The sequence below is a fragment of the Epinephelus fuscoguttatus genome, linkage group LG20, assembly GCF_011397635.1.
Source record: "Epinephelus fuscoguttatus linkage group LG20, E.fuscoguttatus.final_Chr_v1".
Lineage (NCBI taxonomy): Eukaryota > Metazoa > Chordata > Actinopteri > Perciformes > Serranidae > Epinephelus > Epinephelus fuscoguttatus.
In genome coordinates, this window is record NC_064771.1 from 23,005,875 (window position 1) to 23,026,659 (window position 20,785).

Consider the following 20,785-nt stretch of genomic DNA (forward strand, 5'->3'; position numbering starts at 1 on the left):
AAACAAATTCTATTTTTGTGTTTAGTATGAAAGCACTCAAGGTTAGGCATTTGCTTAGACAACAGACCAATGTGCTGTTTAAGTATTTTGACAGGAGTTCCCGTTGAATCCTGATGTCAATAAACGCCTTGCCTTACAACCTTCTCACTTCCTTGGGGAAAAAAAAAACAAAAAAACGTAGTCCTCTTTTTATTGTTTTGCCCATTGTGATAAAGGGGATCTTTTATGCCATCAACAACATGGCAACAATGTTCTGCCTTTGTTTCATTGCACCATCCTGGGGGTCTGTTAGGATGAGATACAGACATACAGAGGCGCAGTAAATGATTGATGGGTTAGAAGAAAATATTAAAAAGAAAAAAGAAAACAAGTCAAAATTTCAGCATTTGTAAATATTTCAAGCTCTTGCACCCTGCCAAAGAGAGATCTGAGGGGCAACAACAATAACAGCAAAACTATACTTAACCATCCATCTTGATGCAAACACAACTTAGACAGCTGACTTATTTTGTTGAGACTATCACTGCTCTCAAAAACTACTTAGATATCTTTGCTGGGAATAAAACTACCCACAGTAGCAGTCTAGAACCTTGAGTCCCATTGAACATGCTTTTCTATCAACTATAATAATCTAAATTAATGTAGTTCAAGCGCACATAGGGCTGTGGTCCTCCCTGTACGCCACTGTATGTCTTCAGCCAACAAAATGGACTATGCAAAGATGGTGAGAGAAAGAATTAAATGAGAACTGACTGAAAGTGCAGGGAAGGTATGTACAGTGCAAGTGTTTGGGCAGGAGCCACTTGATCCTGGCAAGCAAAGCAGCCCAAGAGCAACTTATCACGGCAAAGGGATCCCATGTCCTGGCATGGCTCAAGATGGAATAGTGCCTGACATGCGCATATGGGTGTAGAGTCTATTGCAAAGATATAGATAAAATAGCCCGTTTTTCGCCTTGACACAAATACTGGCATCCAGTAATGCTGTGGCATTCCACAATATCTCAGGCAGCTGTTGCATGGTATGCCTAGAAGTATGCACAATGGCTTGCTGGGAGGGAACAACAGTCAAATAAGAGACAATGTGATAGGTTCTAATTGCTTCAAAATGTCCCGAAGAAGGCCCCCTATTATCTATTTAAATCGGCTGATAATGGGAGGCTAGGAGGAGGAGGAGATGGAGAAGGGGAGGAGGAGTAGGAGGGGGCGACCTAGGCAGAGGGAGAAAGCTATCCTCTGCGCTGCTGTCGCCTCATTATTTTCCGTCTTGACGGACGCCCGCGCTCAACCCCTGGATGAATGGCCCTGTGCTGAATAAGTTATCGCCAGACACACAAAGGGAAGAGTGCCACAAACAACACAGCAGTACTGCAAAGCATGAATCTCTTTTTCCTCTCCTTCTCAGTCTTTCCTCCCCCCCTCAAACCTCCTCCCCACCCCACCCTTCCCCCTGCTCCCTCTAGACGAAAGGCAGGCCCTGCCACAGACTGAGATCTCACCTGTAATTTCTACAGAAGCTCACAGTAGGTGGGAGAAAAAAAATGTAACGGATATAAGAAAATGAAAGGGAGGAAGGATACAGGCATCTATGTTTGCTGAAAAGATATATACCTCCAATCCTCCATTTTGTTTCATCTGCCCCTTTTGTTTGTGCAGCTCCTCAGTGAAGACAGGGACCTCCTTTGGACAGCATCTGAAGATGTTTGAGAGGATGTTTTTTTGTTCTTCTTAAGACAAGGCCCACAGCATGATCAGTGAAAATGGTTTGGTTTCATCTGATGTTTATTTTGTTTCCTTCTCTGTTGTTTGGACCACTGGGGCCTGGCATATCAAATCAAGATCACCTCTATACAATGCTCCCATGAGGGTGTGTGTAAGAGGGTTCCCTATAGCTGCTAAATGGGAGCTAGGAAATAATGACAGCAGGAAACGGTCCATTCCCAAACGGTTACGGCTGCAGCTTTGCTCCACAGCCGCCAATCCCTCTCCCTCGCTGTCACTCAAAAGTAGCGGTGGAACTTTTGGACAGGAGAGCCTCTTTCCCCTCTGACCGGGAAATCAGAGGGTGCCGTGGCCCGACAGGCGCTCGACGGCAGATCAAACGGGGCGGGTACCCTTGGAGTGACACCTGGAGCCACTTCAAGGGATGAGAGCGCCACTGATCTCCAGTCATCTCGTCAGAACGACAGTCTGTCAGGGTTAAAGGAGGGGGAAAAAAGAAGCTCTATCAGCTAGGATGGTACGAGCGAGGTCGAACGAAGTATTGCCTCAATGTCGTGAATAGCTGACCCTCGAGCATTTGGAGAAGTGATGGTGCAAAGGGTGTTTTTTTGTTGTTGTTGGGATGCTTAAGTTCAGTCTTGATGCACAGTTCAGGGACTAGCTGATTGCTAATTGTGCTGATAAAGCAATTTCACTCAAGATATGATTGACTGTTTCACTTTGATCACAAATACCTCCTGCCTTATTAGAAAGCATTCAGTATTTACCATCTTTAAAGCTAACTGTCTCCAACTCCTTTTGATGATTTTAGTTTTAAAAAAGAATTTCTTCACCACCACATTTGGAATAATTGCAATTCAACTTTGTCCTGACCTATCAAAAAACAGAAGCCAGCTATGGGCTAGATAATAGAGAGAGGGAGATATGTAGGGAGAAAAAGGGGGCTTTGGCAGCCAGTTAAGCGAGTCAATCCTCAACAGACAAATGCATCCCTTATATAAAACAACAACACGTCTTTGCCCTTGTCAACAATCCCTTCTTCTACAGCCCAGCCTTGTGTGTGTGTGTGTGTATCTTTTCCTTTCTGCAAAAAACGTCCCATCAGCACTCTCTAATGGGCGAGGTGGAGGAAGAGAGAAAAAGACAGATATAAAGCAGGAGGGAGAGCGGCAGAGAAGGGGAGAGAGAGGTGGCAGTGGTGCTTGTTTGGCTCAGGAGCAGTGAGTAATGAGGCTGAGGCGCACCCTGTCATTGTCCCAGCAGCAGCCTGTAGCCACAGACACACACACACAGACACACGGAAACATTAAAAAGTAGCTCCTATCTCAAAACAAGACACTTATCTGACATTCAAAACCAAAAAGTAAAGTAACTTGATAAAAATAAAACAGCAGTTTAATATCACAACATATTTATCATTACTTTCTCTATAAAGAGTCCTGTCAGTATAAGATAACCTGTTGGATGCATTCATAGGCGTTACGTACACCTTAAAACTCCAATACTCAACACGGTGTGAAATCTCATATGTCAAATAGTCATCTGATCTCTGTCTCTGTATGATTCTGAATGGTGTGGTATCCCTTCTACAAAGCATTGATAGAGAGTGAAAGCTGGAAATATAATTGCTTTTAACTCCACGGTTACACACGCATGATGGCTGCCTCACATATCCTGTATCCATTTAGTTTGTTATTTGCACACATTCTCAGAAATTGACACGGAGACATATGTAAGATGCAATATGCACATTAACGTTAGAGGCAGTGTAACATATTTACCCGCCACTATCGCGACAAGCTTGCTTTAGGGACCCTTAATATTACCTTAACATTTGCGATTGAGCTGCTGTCGCTCTTTCTGCCCTGATCTCAGAATAAGCAATGTAGGAACTTCTTTGAGTATCACCACGTTTTTTACGCAAGTTCTATATGGCCTGATTTCCTAGGTGTGCTCTCTAGTGGAATCCTCCAGTAACACGACTAGTACACAAGCAAGTATGTGAACCTTTACGTTCATGACGCAGCCCGTTGTCTACGCGAATAGGTGTTCAGAAAGCAAGTATATCTGTGGCCTAATGCGTGGTTTATACTCGTTTTAGTGTCCCTGGCATGAGCTTTGGGTGCAAGCAAATGATGTAATCACTTCCTGTGTGTAGAGCATGAAGGCTCTTTGTCACGCACCTCTCAGTGTTTGTAATTAGGTGCCTACTGCGTGTGTTGCACTTTTTTGTTCAACTGGGACGCCTTCGAGGGAAGACTGGCCAAGCAGGTTCACCATTTTAGGCATCTTTAATGATCTGTAATAAGGACTGTTTATTTAGCGACCACAGGGAGAGTCAAATGGCCTTAAATTATTGGAAAGATATAGCCCACTACACTGGAGAAAGAAGAGGCTTTGCTGCAGGGCCGGGAAGAACATGAGAGATCACTGCAAACGGGGGGAGACATAGCGGTGGGATATAATTTCGACTATGAGGTAAGCAACAGTACAAAAATGCAATGTTTGGCGGTACACTGGCTCTTACTACTGTTGATAGGCAGTCAACTTTTCCGATACTGTTTTTCCAGTAGCACTCAAGGACTTCTTGCTTATCTACAGAATATTTTGTTTGTACGCGCTCTGGCATTTCGGAGCATATTGTAAAGGACAATGCTAAAATTGCCTGACATGTTCCATCATGTCCACGTCCACAGACAAAAGATGTGCATATGGTTCTGTCCGAGTCAGTGGTCAGCGCTTGTGACGGCATCTGCGTGGTCAGAATTTGAGTGGTTAGCCCGCACAGATGTCTGTGTGGACACGAGCAGCTGACGAAATTTGTTTGATCACATGGACCCTCACGGCTACATGGATGTGCAAAGTATATGTTCGCCTTTATAAATCTCTTTTTTTTTTGCCTTCTTTCCTAAAGCAAATGGGCCTCAAAGACCAGCAAGGACCTCCAGCGCTACTTACTTGTCTGCCAACAGTAACAACCACCGCTATCAACACCAAATACCTTAACAGGCTAACATGCTGTCCTTAATCCACTGAATATAGCCATAATGTGCATACATGCACATACACACAACAGCTGCGCTCATCTTGACACGTATAAAGTTTAGCTAGGGGTTGCAGTGAGGCCAGATACGATTCATGCTTTGGCACTTTGCTCCTATGCCAGAATAAAAACAGACTGGACATAAAAAGCACAGAATGCTTCCCTGGAGGGGGCAGAAAAGGCCAGGGATAGGACTGACCCAGAGGGATGCAGCAATATGAGGGTAGGGGGCGGGGGGGTTGAGCGGGGTGGTAATGATGCCAGGCTGAACAAATTGCAAAGCAAAGGGAATGTGTTTAAATGTAGTACATGGAATTATCGTGGCAGCAACATGGAGAGGAGATCAGAGAGAGTAGGATCCACTGGGAGCGATCTGCCACTCTCGGGACAGAAAACACGAAGCTCGGCTATGGCTACTGTGATGAGTTCAGCTGTAATACAAAGTAAAATAGAATACAAAATAGGGCAAGCTTGTCTTACACAGTGCCACAGACATCACGTATGGTCCAATATTTTGATAAAACACAGGCTAAGAGGAAATCTAGAAGTGTGTAGGATTGTAAATGCATGTGATGCCTTCCACTGGCTGACTCTCTTTTGACCCCTCCACACTGCAGTGACGTGTTCACCCTAAAACAGGGCAACACAAATAAATAAATGGAAAGAAAACAGTTAAAGGGGAGGAAGAAAAACATCTGAACTGCAATCTGCCCCATCTTTCAGCTTCAATTAAAAAAAATCTAATCTTTTTGTTCAACTTCATAACAAGACTTCAAGAGGGCCCCAAGACTCCGATCCCACCACAGCTCACTGATAGAGTTGAATTCTATTAATTATGTGACCTACATATCCCAGTAGTTAATATTCCAGACAGACGGATAAAGAGGGAGAGAGTTTACATTTGCCAATAATACAGGGAAGAGGCAAAATTTACAGATCTTAGGGAATCAAAAGTTCCCTTCTCCAGATGCTTTTCTGGGACCATGCACTTTGGTCTCTTGGCTCACGACATTGTTCGCATGCGGGGTTACTGGGCCAACAACACAAGGAAAAAAATCCTGGTTTCCTGTAATTAACATGAGCAGGAAACTTTTGATTTTCATATGGCAAAAATGAGTTCTTCTTCTGCCAATTAGTCATATGAAAAGGTCTATTTCCATTTCTGTAAATGATATATAAACAGTATAACAGGACTCAGAGGGTTGTTCTTAGTTAGATGAACTATATTTGTCACATGTAACTACTGTGTTAAATCAGAGAGATGAACTTGGACACGCATTAAGACAGCTTGTCAAGACACGTCTCAAGAAAGGAAGTTGGTGTCTTGGTAACAGTGGGGCCGCATCAGCCTGTGAGCCACTGCATCTTCCTCACCCCGGCTCATGGGCTGATCTCTTAATCAGTGTCCAGAGTGTGCATGAGTCCTCTTCTGAAGGCTGAGGCTCTGTCCGTCCAGCCTGCCCGTCGCTACTGCCAGTCCGAGCCATGAATATGGAGCTGTTCTGTGGCTGGGAGCTTGCTTATGTTTTCTGTCTGATATCTAGGCCCCATTCCCATTTCAAAGGGAGGTCCACCCGGGGCCTTGACTTTTTGATCTGCCTGGCGACTGAGTCGACCACCTGCATGTGGGATCAGCTGCCAGCGAGAGCAGACAACCCCTCTGCTTCAAAATATACATCCCCTCCCTCCTCCCCCCCCACCTCCCTTCGTCCTCCCAGCTTCATCGCCCTTCACTGTGCCCCCTCCTTCCGTGAAGCTGCCAGGAGCCCCAGTGGTCCTAACTGGGTCTGGAGCCGCATCCCATTCCCAACTGATCTGACCGTGGAGGGTGAGATACTTGAGATGCTACAGTCACAGGGCCATTTTGTATTTACAAGAAGCCATAGTGTCAATTTGCCATGGAAACAACAGACGCCTTATCAAAAGGTCGCTGGTTTCTCTAATCAGGGATAGTGATCCACACTGGGAGTTGTAACCCTTCCCAATGCAAACTGTACCAGACCCATGCATCTATCAAACTTGATCAACTTGGTGCGTAATGAAGTCCAATTAGTTAAAAGGAAAATCCACTAAACTAAGTTTACATATACAAATCCTTTGACATGACTTCAGATGATATCTGTGAGCCTGATCAAATCTCTAAAAAAAAAAGTAATTTAGCCTGTGGGGATTAAAGTTTGTGGTCTTAGATGTTCTTTATTTTAGAGAACTAGCTACTTAAAGCCTTGAATGATAAAAGACATCTGTGCCCCTTGTCTTATTTTACAATTTGGGTAAATTCAAAACAAAACAAATTTGTGTTTTGTTTACTGTCAGAGGAGAAATCTTAAGCTGTTTTCTTGTATGAAACTGGGACAAGATCTGGGGAATCTGGTGCGGACATTGTTCGGAGTTTCCTTTTCACACATGTAGAACACAACAGGAGATTGTCTGTGTCAGAAGCATTCTCACCTACTGGAACATTTGGTTTAAGCATGGGGTGGTGCCCCAGTAGTGTTCAGAAGGCAGGGTATGACATGGATTAAGCCATGGTCCTGTAACTGTCTCGTAATTTGGTCATAAGCAACAGGGTCTCTTGCTGTTCCTTGAATTTGTCTGATGATTTTGTTGTCAGCCTTTTCCAACAGAAGTTCCTGAATCCTGTCGTCTCTCCAATTAGACTTTTTTGTTGTTGTCTTTGTGTAAACAATCCTTCTCCTTCACTCGCAAACTTCTGTTTCCTTTCAGTTTTCCGTGACCCACACAAAAGAATCAACATGCCCGTTCACTTGCGATGAATTCAATCGGACTTTGCATTAGGGAGCTGGCAGAGTAAAGTCTCTTTAATGTCCGATTCAACTATTTCGGACATTTGAGTTCTCACATGCAGCTCCTCCGGGGAATGTCTTGATCAGTGGTTCCCAACTGTTATGTCACGGTCCAAAAGTGGGTCGGGGTCCATTCTGAATGGACCGCAAGCGACTCACGAATGTGTCAAGTTTGTAAAAAATAACTTTATTTTCAAGTACAGTGAATTTCTGGCACAGAGCTTTCATTTTGAAGTGCTGTTTCCTGCTGTAGTGTAAGTGAATAAAGGACAGCTACTTAAAAGAGACAGCAAACTAGCTCGCTGACATGGCCAAACACAGGTATGATGCTGTTAACTGTGTGGACCTTGAACTAATGACTAAGGAGAAATCTGGACCTGTGGCTAGACCAGTTGGGAACCACTGGTCTAGATAATATCAGGATTGCAGAGCATACTTTTGATTGACGAGTTTCTATTTTAACATGCTGATGAGTACCTTCTTCTGGGATTAAGGTGCTGTTAGGTTAGAGGTAAATATTTTACATTACATTTATGTATTCTATAATATTAAGACATCTACACTTAAAATCTACATCTTTTACGAAGGAATGCAACCACCAATCAATGCTGCCAATAAGGCAATGCTGTGGCCAAAACATTTACTATGTGGTACAAAGGGACTGTGGTGGTGCTAAACAGGAACTAAATGAGATTATAATAGATCATTTGATGATCACAGATATTAATATAATATCAGGATTGCCTTTCTGCCTCACTGGGATCACCGTGCCTGTCACGATATAATTAAAACCCAGAGGATTTCAGAAAATTGAATTAAAAATTAACTAAGAGTGGATGCCCTGGATGCCCATCACTAGACCACTGACATCCACTGAGTAAATGAGGACAGCTGACATGAGACACAGGCTATGTTTGTGAGACTAGTTATCATCCTGGCACAGCCAATCGACAGCACCTATACATAGTGTTTACGACTAATTACCCTCATTGGCAGTGATGAGTTTCACAGTCAGAAATTTGCAAAGATTCATTTTCAAACAAAGCAACAGCTATTTGAGATGTGTGTGTCTCTGAATGTTTCTAACAATAAGTGATATTCGCAGAGTCTTTAAGTTAATTGGCTTTCTTGAACTCTGACAGCTGTCTTAATGAGTGTCTAATTGTTTCTCAGCTGGGGTGAAACCCCGGACCATAAAGACACTTCAAGAAGAGGTGTGAATTTAAAAGAAATTACACCAACAATGGAAAAAGGACACCATTTGTCCTGCAGATCACAATAAATCCCTTCATTTACACACTGGAGTCTACTTATCTGAGCACGTTAACGTTTCACAATCAACTTGAAGTTGCTGTAGTATTTATGTATCTGCTCACGACCACAGCTCAATATCCTACACTGCATCTCTGTATTTAGTCTCTTTCACACATCATTTTAGGTAAATTACTGGGATAGCCTTTCAGGCACAGCTAGAGATTTCCACCATTCACACATACACTACATTAAGGAACATTTTCGTCTTGTGCCTTTTCACACATGTCATGGCAATGCCAGAATAGACTGGGCAAGGGACAGTCCAGCAAATTGCAGTAATGAAACACTTACAAATGCCATCCACCATAAAGCTAAATAGAACAAACAGATGGGAGCAAGTCCTAATGTACGTGTACAGGGTGGAAGACTCTCTAGATCTCTCATTACTTTCAGGAACATGGTGGGTGAGGAGCTGTTTTTGTTCAGTGCCAATGTTCTTGTAATGTAATTGTAAGTATAATGTGTTTAAAGGTGTATTATGCAAGATTATCAGTTACTGTTTTAAAGAGAGTGTAAGGAAAAGCCAACCCCAGACTAACTCTCGATTAGCATTTTGCCATGCTACATTTGTGTTTTTTCAGCACAGTGTCTCTTGAATGGCTGGATTACATGTGAAAAAATGTCCTGAACACAGAAAATCTAAAGAAAATAAGACAATACAGGTAAAGGACAGAGTCTGTGCAGAAAATTACACTGCCATGCACGTCTAGTGGGTAATAAGTGATGTGTGAGAGGGATAAATTCTGTATGAGTCTACACATTGTTTTATGGGAAAATCCTGCATAGTATATCTTTAATATTCAACAAGTTTGCGAGACAAGTAATGTTGGCATAAATGCTATACTGCAAAAAAGTTGCGAATTCAAATATTTCATCTATTAAGCAGCATTTTGAGTTTGGTTTGCTCGCTCCATGTGAAAGTGTCTTTCATCAGACGGACGTAACTCTTTATGTGCTTGTCCCTGCAGTGTCAGGGCTGTGTTGTCTATCACAGTAGAACAGATACCATAAAGTTCAATCACCGTTTTCAACCATTTTCCCTAGATAAGATCTTATAAAAATCCAGGGTCCATCACCACCATGGTCATATTCAAAAAGAGTTGAAGCTGCCCGTTCCATTGATAATAGATTCAGAAAGTCTTTTAACCAATTATCTATGTTGAAGCAATTTGGTTTGTGTGATTTCCAATTCATCAGAATTATACGCTTAACTGACATAAAAGCTAGAGCAATAATATGGTGTGTAAGCTTTGATTGTCAGCCCTATTGTTATTTTTATTTTGAAATTTTACTTTGGTCCGTAAAGATACCCCTGAATATTGATCCCTGCTGCCATTTACACATGACCCCATGCGGGAATGTTCCTTAACAGTTCAGGGATAGACTGCATGTGTGAAAGAGGCTGTATTAATATAAAACTATTGCTCAAATCAAACAAAAATGCGATATTGGCTGTAGTGGACATTTCAATATACCAGTCCCTTGGCCACTTAGTTTGTGAGGTGTCTCGGTTTTGACTCGTGTTTCTGTTCCTTTTCTGGAGATCCATAGTACTCACGTGAGGCAGGGAAAAGTTGAACAAGGTTTATTGAGAATACCAAACAAGACAGGACAAGTTTTTCCTTTCTTGTACGATCCACTACCGAGTCAATGTCCTATTTCTGTATATTCTCATCGTATTCCTGTTATTATACTTAAACACTGCATGACACGGTCAAAAACTTGTTGCAGTCCAAATCAAGATAAATTTCACGGCGTCTTTTATGCACCACGTTGTCCACCCTCTCCTACTGTCATGCGCACCTAACTGCCTTATGGCACCATACCTGGTGTAAATAACTTGTGCCTGTAATCTAACACATAAATAAAATGAATATATACATATAAAATTAGTATAGTCCACGACCATACACTATTCAAAATATACAGAAACTGTTGCGTAAACCTAAATATCGTTAGAAACTATCTGTTATGTCATATCAACACAGAAATTCTTACCAAAGATTAATACATGCTTAAGTGGCTTTTACATTGGCTTTCAAATTTAGATAATTACTGCATTACAAAAAAAGGAAATCTAAAAATGATTAAACAAACAATCAGGTTAGTGTCGTAAGAGCACAGGTTATAATAACACCAAAGAAGTCCCTTGCATACTCCTGGTAGACCTAAAGCATACACTACTTCCACAGCTGAGACAAACAAGTGGAGAATGACAAAGCAACCACCCCCCCAACCCCAACAACAGTGTAAAGAAACTACAATTGCTTTGACATCGCACACAAATACACAATTAATCAAAAAGGCAGAAACCGCAGGAGCAAATAATGAAATGAATGGGGAAATGAGGACGAATTGCCTAAAAGGGGGTGGGGGGTGATATATCATTGAACCATCCTGAACTTACTTTTCGCTCTCAGTTCTCTATCTCTGGTTATAAATGACTTCAGATTTGACGTTTCCAGCCCGCAACCTTACAACAAAACACACTCTCTTTTATTCAAACAGCGAAGAAACGAAAAGAGAAAAAAAAAAGACTTTTTGTTAAGGAATGACGGGGGGTTGTATGTTGTGCTGCTCCCATCAAGCAGAAAGGCGGGCGGTAGTCGAAGGGGCTCGCAGCCGGGCCCCACTTTGGAAGGCCCTCATAAATCCTGATTTGAGCGGGGCGCTAACCAGAGGAGGAAAGGCACGTCAAGAGAGGAGGCTGGAGAGTGGGAAAGGGGGGGATGGTGGCAGCTTGCCTCTTAAAATGCTACGTCTGATTAAGTCTTCCCATTAGGTGACAGCTGAACTTTAACATTAATATGATAATATTGAAATAAGTGTGTTATTTACTTCAGCACCGGAGGGGGGTGGAGGGAAGAAAAGAGGGAAGGAGGAGGGAATGATGAATGATTTCTGGACAGCTTTGGGTGACATGCCAGGCGAGCTGACCCCCCCGCGATCCTCCTCCTCTTCCCATAATCAGACTTGACAAAATGGAGACATATGCAGAAATATTGGTTACAGTCGGCGTCACAGCCCTTCTCAGGCCTTCCCTCTCTAGTAACTGCCGGCCGCCCTGTGAGCCGCCCTCCAAATTGTCTACGGGCACTGAAGCATCTATTTCAATTGGCACTTCCTTCCTGGCCCCAGGATTTTACATTTAGTCGGTGTCATTTACATATTACTCTTAATCAAAATCCACAGTGGGCGACAGGGAGAAAAAAAAAACAAGAAAGAGAGAGCGAGAAACAAAACCGTGGCGTCACGGTTCAGGGGTAGGCACACAGGCACTTTATAAAATGGAGATGTGACAAGACATTACGGTGTGTGTGTGTGTATGTGCATGTGTGTGTGTATGTGTCTGTGTGAGACTGTGCGCATGTGTGAGTGTGTTAGGTGGCGGGTGCATAAGATAATGCAAGGACTATTGAAATATTTGCGTGTGAATGCTTGTGTTTGTGTGATTGTTGGGGGCTGCCTTGTGCATGAACTAGCAGGCGAGAGAGACAAAGACAGCGAGTTGGATACGGGTTGTAAGTGCATTTTCTGAAAAACAAAGGCAAAGGGAAGAAAAGAATGGAGACGTGTACAGTGCGCACTTGTCTTTTCCAGCCTTTTTCTGCAAGATGCTATGCTGGGCTACTGTTTCTCTTAGTCTACCCAGCCACTTAACAACAATACCTTCGTATAAAACAGTACGGGCATTCACACTGTTTGTTAGTTTAGTTCGTTCAGACATACAGTAAGTGTCATATTGATGGAATATACAACTAATCAGGACCTTTAGAAATCAGTCAAAACTCAGTACTCATTTTTTTGCAGTATCGTAGGTACTTGGGATACAATTCTTCCACACCTGATGGAGCAGCATATTGTCTGTGGTAGTGCTAATCTGCTGTTAAATGCCAAAGGAAGAAGAATGTCTACTGGCCTACCTGAAGCCACCTTATTTTGCTAATTCTTTGCAACAGGAGCACCACATATTTACTCTGTGCTACAGACACCAGCAACTTGACAAAACGATAAGTGTTCTGCACTGAGCGCTGCACATTTAGCTTTTTCTGGTAGCTAAAAGCTGAAAATTGTTCAATTTTTTGTAAAGCTGCACTCATCACTGTCACTTTTTACCCTGTCATCCAATCACAGTGGAGGAGGGGCAGTACAAATAGCCTACCACAAAGGCCAACTGTCACATCATACATATGCAAGTGCTGAACAGCAACAACGATAGAGGGGAAACATGTTAATATACTGTAGACCAGTGGTTCCCAAACGGTGGGTGCTGGTCCAAAAGTGGTTCGCGAGTCCATTCTGAATGGGAACATGTCAAGTTCGTAAAAAACATGATTTATATTGAAGTACAGTAAATTTCCAGCACAGAGCTTTAATTTTGAAGTATTGTTTCTTGCTGCAGAGTGAGTGACCAACTGACAGCTGTTTAACAGAGGCAGCAAACTAGCTCAACGACATTGCCAAACACAAGTATGATGCTGAATATATTAAACTGTGTGGACCTTGAACTAATGACTGAGGAGAACTCTGGACCACCACTCGCCCACAAAGTCGAACCGACATAGACGAGTACTTTGCTTTTGAGGCCCTGATCATCAGGGATTAATAACATTTAAATTACATTAAATTTAAATGCTTTTATAAAGGCATTACTACATGCGATTTATTTTTTGTTTTTGTTTTTACCATATTGAGAATTGTGCAAATTTATCAGTATTGTTATCAACTACTAAATGCCTAATAATAATTATATGTCACAGCTGCACCTTGTTGAGAAGTTATTTGATAAATTTCATCCAAATAAAATTCCACTTCAGTGGACAAAATCACAACCTAACTAGTAACTACTATTGATAGATAGACATTATCAATTGGGATATTTGCCTTAACATGTAAATGTTCTGGACACATTCATCCATCTATGTGTATTTGCTTGTTTATCCATCCCTACCAGAGTTCTCTGGAAAACCACTTCAATGCAAAAAAGGTGGCCAACAGTGACACAGACTTATCACAAATGGAAAGATGGAGCATTTTGATCTAATTATAAACATAATTAGATGGTGATGACTTGTAGCAAGCTCACAGAACAGGTACATACAGAGAGGTGCAGAAACAAGGTCCGTACCTGCCTCTTACCTTCTCAGCATGCCGGTGAGGATTCGAGAACTCTTGCCCAGGTTGGCGTCCGTTTCTCTCAGCTGAGGGGGACAGAAGTGATGACAAGTTTTAGTTTGCATTCTGATCCAGAAAGAAACTACAAGAGTAAAAATTAAAGAAAATAAAAATGTCTCCAGCTATTAAAACCTTTCAACAACTGACCATCTCATTGTGCAATTAAAAACAGAGGAAGAACAAAGGTTATTTCTTGTAATGTAACTGAGAAAACTGCCAATGAGCACACTATATCTTATGTCAGCAACAGCTTGATGGATTAAAGTGAGAGGACCTTAAATATACACACACACACACATTTCTTTCCAAAACCCTTTAATTGCTGTAAAAGGGTTAAAGTCCTCACAGTTACTACAGTAGTGCTGTAAGCTTGTGCAGGGCTACACAGCTGCACAGCCTTGTACTACTGGCCTGAAGGCAAAGTACCTTGCTCAAGGGCAATTTGAGAAGGCACCTCTAAAGTTTGACACTTTATTCTTCCACCTAAAGTTGTTGGTTGCAAGCTAGAGAGATGAATCAGACACCCTTTGATAAGAAGATTGCTTTTTTTTACCTTTAGGTTACTGGTTCACCTGTCTGGAGACAACCCCCCTTTAAAGATACTTTTAGATCCTGTTTAAAAAGCTGCAAAATTTACCCAAACATAATCATAAGTCTAGAAGCATGAGCCTTTGTTAGCGCTTTTGTATAAGTAAAATCTCTGTAACTTTAAACAAGTGCTCAACAGCAGATTCCCACTTTGGAGGACATGTCATTCTGATAGCCTCCTGCTCATCTTGCTGCAAAGCAAACATGAGAATGGTGTAGGTAAATGAGTGAGAAGGGCCCTACTGTTGATGTACATGGCAAGCACAGGGAGTCCTTGAAGGCACACTTCAAATAATGAACATGGCTATTCAGGGCTAATTGCCTTGGATATTTTCCTTTCTCTCGCTCCATCTTCTCTCTTTTCTTTCTCTCTGCCTTTTTTCCCTTGTGGGTCACAGAGATGTTTTCATTCTATCCTCTTTATCAGGTGTAGGGACTTTCACTGGGAAAAGGAACTGGCAGAGATGTTGCCAACAAGGTGCGAGTGTGACAAAAAAAAAAAAAAAAAAGTGCTGACACCGCACTGAGTGAGCTGCCACCAACGTCTACCTGTAGTCGCATTTCTAGAGGATGATGAGGGAGTGTGGGGAAGAATTTTTGCAGAGAGGTTCTCTCTGGAGTCAGCAGGGAGTCATTCATCTTCATCTCTCTCTCTCTGAGATAATAACTGCTTTCCCAATAAAGCCGCTCTCACTCAGTGTGTTTTCATCAGTGTATTATACTGGATTCTATTCTATTTTTAATTCCTCACTTTCACATCTCTCCTTCCAACCATCTTCTTCTCTACAGTGGTTCCAGCATCACTCTTTTTCCCGTTTGTTCTGGCTCATCTTGCAGTCATCTCTCTCGCCTGCAATTCGCCCTCTCTTCCCACCCCTTCTTTACTGCTACTTTTTTCCTTTTCTTCCATCCATCCTTCCTACCCTCTGGCAGCCTGGGTTGGTGCGATGCAGGTTGCGAGAGCCAAGGATACATGTGGTACAGGGTAGGAGGTGGGGGACCTGGGGTATGGGCCCTCTGGCAAAGACAACAAGTCCTGCAGTTGCCTGATGTCTGACTCTACCCACAGATCTGTCCCCTAGATACTTCACACTTTCTCCCAAAATACATCTCTCTCTGAATCATTCCTTCTTTCCATTCCTCTCTCCCTCTCTCTTTCTCCACAGCCTCTCACCAAATCTCATGCTTTCCTCTTTAACCTGAAATGGAAACCGACTGAAATTTTAGTGCAGTTTGAGTGTCTAAAATTAACTATATGGAAACAAGGAGAGGATGGTGTTTTCATTTTTAATGAACAGCTCCGCAACAGAACATTCTCAAAAGACACCCTGGGTCCAGGATTGAAATATATACATATCCTTTACTATTATTATTATAAAATACAGCAAGCTTGTGCATAAAATTTAAAAGTAGTCTCTGATCCATATCGTTTCAATCTATAGTGACAAAAGAGGGCTTTTGTAAAAAAAACAGGGTAAAAATTCCACCATTGATATAATGGTGTTGTTATAAAATGTATGATGTGTTTGTATAAAAAGTGTAGTCGTATACATACAGAGACATGCTGTCAGTGGTGCGATCAGGTCTTGTTGGGATTGTAATGAATGCAGGAGGGTGGACGTGGCGATGGCGCCGCAGGAGGAAGGAAACATTTACACTTTTTTGACACCTGTTATGGACTGTGAATGGACACTTAACTTGTATGGCTGGACCCTGACAAGATGACTCACATGTCATGTTAATACTTGACTTACTTCAGTTAATTGTTTCATCTATATTCTAACTATTAGTATAAGTCAATCCGTACCTAATTAATTTTGTTTTTTTCCATCTGTGTGGGTGTTTCTGTTGCGGTGGTTGGTGTTGTTAAATTTTGTTTCTTAAGTCATAAAAAATAATATGAGCTCTCAAATGACTAATCCTTCCCTAAAAATACATATTTCATTCCCTTGAATTGTTATCTCAGTTATTCTAACTATTGACACTACAGTTATAGCTCATTGCGGCCAATCTGGACATTCAGGGAAAGAGGCTAAGTGGCTATTAGAAAGGCTTTATTGCTGAGAAGGGTTTTACATACAAGGAATTCGACTTGGTAATCTGATGCAACAATACACAGAGTGCAAAGTATAAAGGCATACTATAAAATAATAAAATGTACAACAGAGTATGGACAAATATTAGAAAAAGTAAAAATATATCTGTTACTTAAGTGTCTTTTTTAAGGTGTACAGTTGTGGAGAAATGTGCAAACTGTTGTCCAGGAGATGTAAAAATTCATAGTCTAAGTACAAAAATATGTGCAAGAGGGGAGATAGTAGGGATGGGTGTTAATGCACAACGCCAGGAGTGGATCAGGACAAGAGTCCATGCCAGTGGGGTCCTGGGCCTTGTTGATGAGGCCAGCTGCAGTTGTGTAAAAACTGTTTTTGTGCAGTAGACTTTGTTCCTGATGGACTGTAGCCTTCTGCAGGAAGTGGTTAAAGTAGTGTCGAAGTGCCCTGAAATTATTTAATTTATGGTGCCTAATTTGTAGCTACAGATAGATGCACAAACAAAGCAAAGATTACAGGCTATGGGGGGAAGATGTGTGATCACCAGGGAAGGGAGAGGACAAATGCAGTAACCTGACAGTATGAGTTTGTAATTTTAAGGCAAGAATTATTCATTTGAGGGAACAAATGAATGATTTGTCCACACAAATTGCTCATTTTGTTCCCTAAATTTAGTCATTCATTATTGATTTAAGGATATTAATAATAATCTAAGGGAATTAATATTGAAACAGCCTTTCCCTGCTACCTGTTGGCCTCTGTATGAGCTCACCTGGAGAATTGTTAGATCACATTCTTCAATCCACTGAGTACTGCTTTGCCCCAGTGTTGAAACCCTCCATTGACTTCTATTTGTACCATAAAAGCAAAACAAAAGGCCACACCCCCCGCTGAGCATAGGGCTTTGTGCATGTGTGTGTGCGCTTGTATGTGTACATTTGTGTGTGTCTGTTTGATTGTTCATATGTTGTTGTTTGGGGTAAAACTATAGTGCCTTCACCTTCTTTTTAATGCAAAAGAGCTGTTAACCAGCCCTTCCATCCTGTGTCTTTACATCTTGATTTCCTTTTACTTTACTTTTGCCCCACAAACTACCTTTAAAGCCCTCTGAATGCGTGCATGTGTGTGTACATATGGTTGGGGGGGTTGAGCAAAGAAGACTCATGGGATGGACGAAGAGAGAAAGCAAAAGACAGAGAGAGCAGGTACTCTCAGTAGACACCATGGACTGTTTTTGAAAGGAGATGTTTGATTTCCTTTGAAATCGCCTGTGCAAGGCCCGCTGCCATGTTGTGGTCTTTAAGCATTCTGTGTTGAGGGTGCCGTCAGGGCTGGGCCCCCTTCCTGTGTTTGGTCTTTTCTGTCTCTGCCTACCTGTCTGTTTAGCCGGCTGGATGCAAGGAGGGGCAGTGGTAAGGATTGAGGAGAGGGGGGCTCTCTGAGGGAAAGGGGAATAGGGGGAAATTGCAGAAAGGTGCTGAGAGGTAAAGGAGGGGAAGTGAGGAAGGATGGCAGCTGGCAAAGTTAAGCCCGTTCAGGTGAGAGGAAGAAGAGCAGGAAAAGCCTGCAATATATCGCCACAAGTATTGCCTACATGTGATTTGGATTCTGAATGTTATCCTCAACAATTTACCTCTAATTAAACTAAAGAAAAACAAATCCTACTTGAATGCAATACAGTGATATCAAAAAATAAGCACATTAACTAACTTGTCAATACAATTCTGCTGTGTAAGCATCCCATAACCCAATTGCCAGAATAAATCTTGTCGTTGTACATTTCTGCAAACTACAGATATGTAACATTTGTACATTATTATGTTGCATTTTATTGAAACTTTACATTTCTTAACAGTTCAACAGCACTGCGGTGAACTTGTGGTTATATTTAAGCACAAAAACATTTGGTTATGATGAGGAAAAGATCCTGATTTGGCTTAATATACCTGCTTGTGGTCAGTCGTCGCTGGACATGCCACCGTTGTCTCACTTAAAAAACATTTGTTTGTCTCAAATAGTGGTCTGCAGCTTGACAGCCATCTCACCTAGGTGTCACGCCATCCACCATCCCCTCCACCTACCCATGACAAAGTCAGCTCACATACCATGTCAACTTCAGAAACCTTGGTATGATAAGTACGAAACAAACAAATGCAACATATCTGTGGTGTGCAGAAATGTATTGCACCAGCATCTTCTCCTGGCTACTGGGTTGATACCCGAGACAGTTTGTCTTCCATGGTTGTGTGTGTTTACTTGTCAAACCGTGCAGAGCGTGGTGAGTGTTGTCAATGTTGCTAACCAGCTGTAACACAGCCTCACAAACACTTGTTAGAATAGACAGATGAGTGTGTGTGCAGGTGGGCATGTGCGTACTCACCCTTTCTCTGGCTCTTTGGATCTTCTCACGGTCACTGTGCAGGTTGGAAAGAATCTCCTGACCCACTTGTTCTGTAAGGGAAGCAGGAAAATGGCTTCATAAAAATGTTGTATCCATATTCTTGGACTACCTGAAATATTAGGAATGGTCTTCAATGATCTGTACTCCCCTTTGGAGTGTAAAACACTTTCTTCTGTCTTTCAACTATGTCTCAAGATCATGAATAAAGTGGGAATAATGTGATATGATTATGGGATAAGATCAGCATGCAATCATTGTGCAAAATTGTGAGTGTACAGAGACAATGCTGTCTAGAGGGAGTGTCAGGCGGGCAGGTAGTAGAACATTGTAGCAATAGGAAGTGTTTTTTAAACCTTCTTAAAATGCTGAAGTAAATAGACAACAAGTTCTAGACAACAATACCCCAGCATCCAGCCTGCCAGTGGGGTCCACTCAGCCAATGCAATATTCATTAAGCCACTCTTTTTTAAATGCCTCTTTGTCAGTTGCAGATGTAAACACATTAACGCACAGTTATAAAACATCCCCGACAAGGCACCTGACAAGCTTGTCAGTGGTCACTGTCATTTTCCTGTCCCTTGGGTTGAGGACGAGAAAAGAAAAGCAAAAAAAAAAAGATAAACCAAATAAGCTGCCCCCCCCACCCCACCAACAAAAAAAACCCCACCGCTGCCATCAATGTAACCATACTGCTACAGCATTAGCGTTTAAAAATGAGGGAGGCTGAGGATGAATCAGGAAAAAAAAGGAAAAGAAGTGAAGAATCTTTGCATGGATCAAAGACAGGCTTTCAAGCGCACCAAACAAATCCGGAATAAACAACGCAGTTGCTGACTGTATTACACTACACAGGTGCCGCACACCAAAGGGCCCACGTGCTGAGCGCCTGTTTGGGGGGGAGCAGTGCAAAAATGGGCTACATCTGGCAGCTAAACAAGAGAAGAGAGAGAGAGAGAGAGGGAAATAGAGGGAGAGATAGAGAGAGGGGATCAGGGAAAAGTAGAAAAAAGAAAGAGCACTGTCAAATGAACGACGCTCGTCTCCCATTCATCCCGTCCCTTTTACCCCCCCTACACTGTAAGTGACTCAAATGTGTCTCTTCCTGCCTTCATTAATTTCTAATCTGGGACGAGACAGATTGAAGGATACACAGATTAAACAGTGCAGTCAGACAGTCACATGTGACAAATAGGGCAGATTAAAAGCCTGAGTGCAGGTATTAATAACCATAAAAATACAAGCCCTCCCCCGTCCCCATTGCAGAAGAACAAGGGATAAACAGGAAAGGAGCTGTTGCAGAAATCTTCTGTTAAAGAGACAAATAAGCACATCTATCCATCTCTGTCACGGCTGTGGCTTTTTTTTTTTTTTTTTTAATAAATGAGTGTGACAAGGACTGCAGCAGCGGAGTTTTTTTGTTTTTGATGGCAAGTGCATTATTGGAGAGGTTTGTAAAAAGATGGATGAGGTGGCAGGAGAAAAGGCCTCCGATGATAGCTTAGCCTGAGCACTGAGCGATCATTACTCTCATTCTGCTAAGGGATGTTTTAAAAGAGAATTGTGGCTAAGTGAACATTTCGGTAACAAAAAAAAAAATTATATTAAAACAAAAAAAAGGAAGGGAAATGACAAACAGCCTTGATGAAAAGATACTTTCAGTGGACAGAGATGTAACCACTGTG

General features: G+C 42.0%; 1 protein-coding gene across 4 annotated transcripts in view; it reads right to left on the bottom strand.

The window, feature by feature from the left end:
- Positions 1-20,785, bottom strand: part of vti1a (vesicle transport through interaction with t-SNAREs 1A) — a 147,480-nt gene that overhangs the window by 39,904 nt on the left and 86,791 nt on the right. For 2 of the 4 annotated variants that reach the window (XM_049563073.1, XM_049563074.1), the window contains 2 exons: positions 19,083-19,153; positions 14,014-14,086 (listed from right to left, as the gene is read on the bottom strand). In XM_049563073.1, coding sequence (XP_049419030.1) covers positions 14,021-14,086; positions 19,083-19,153 — 137 coding nt within the window. In that variant the 3' untranslated portion in view covers positions 14,014-14,020. The remainder of the gene's footprint in view (positions 1-14,013; positions 14,087-19,082; positions 19,154-20,785) is intronic. The other 2 variants (XM_049563071.1, XM_049563072.1) reach the window with 1 other exon arrangement.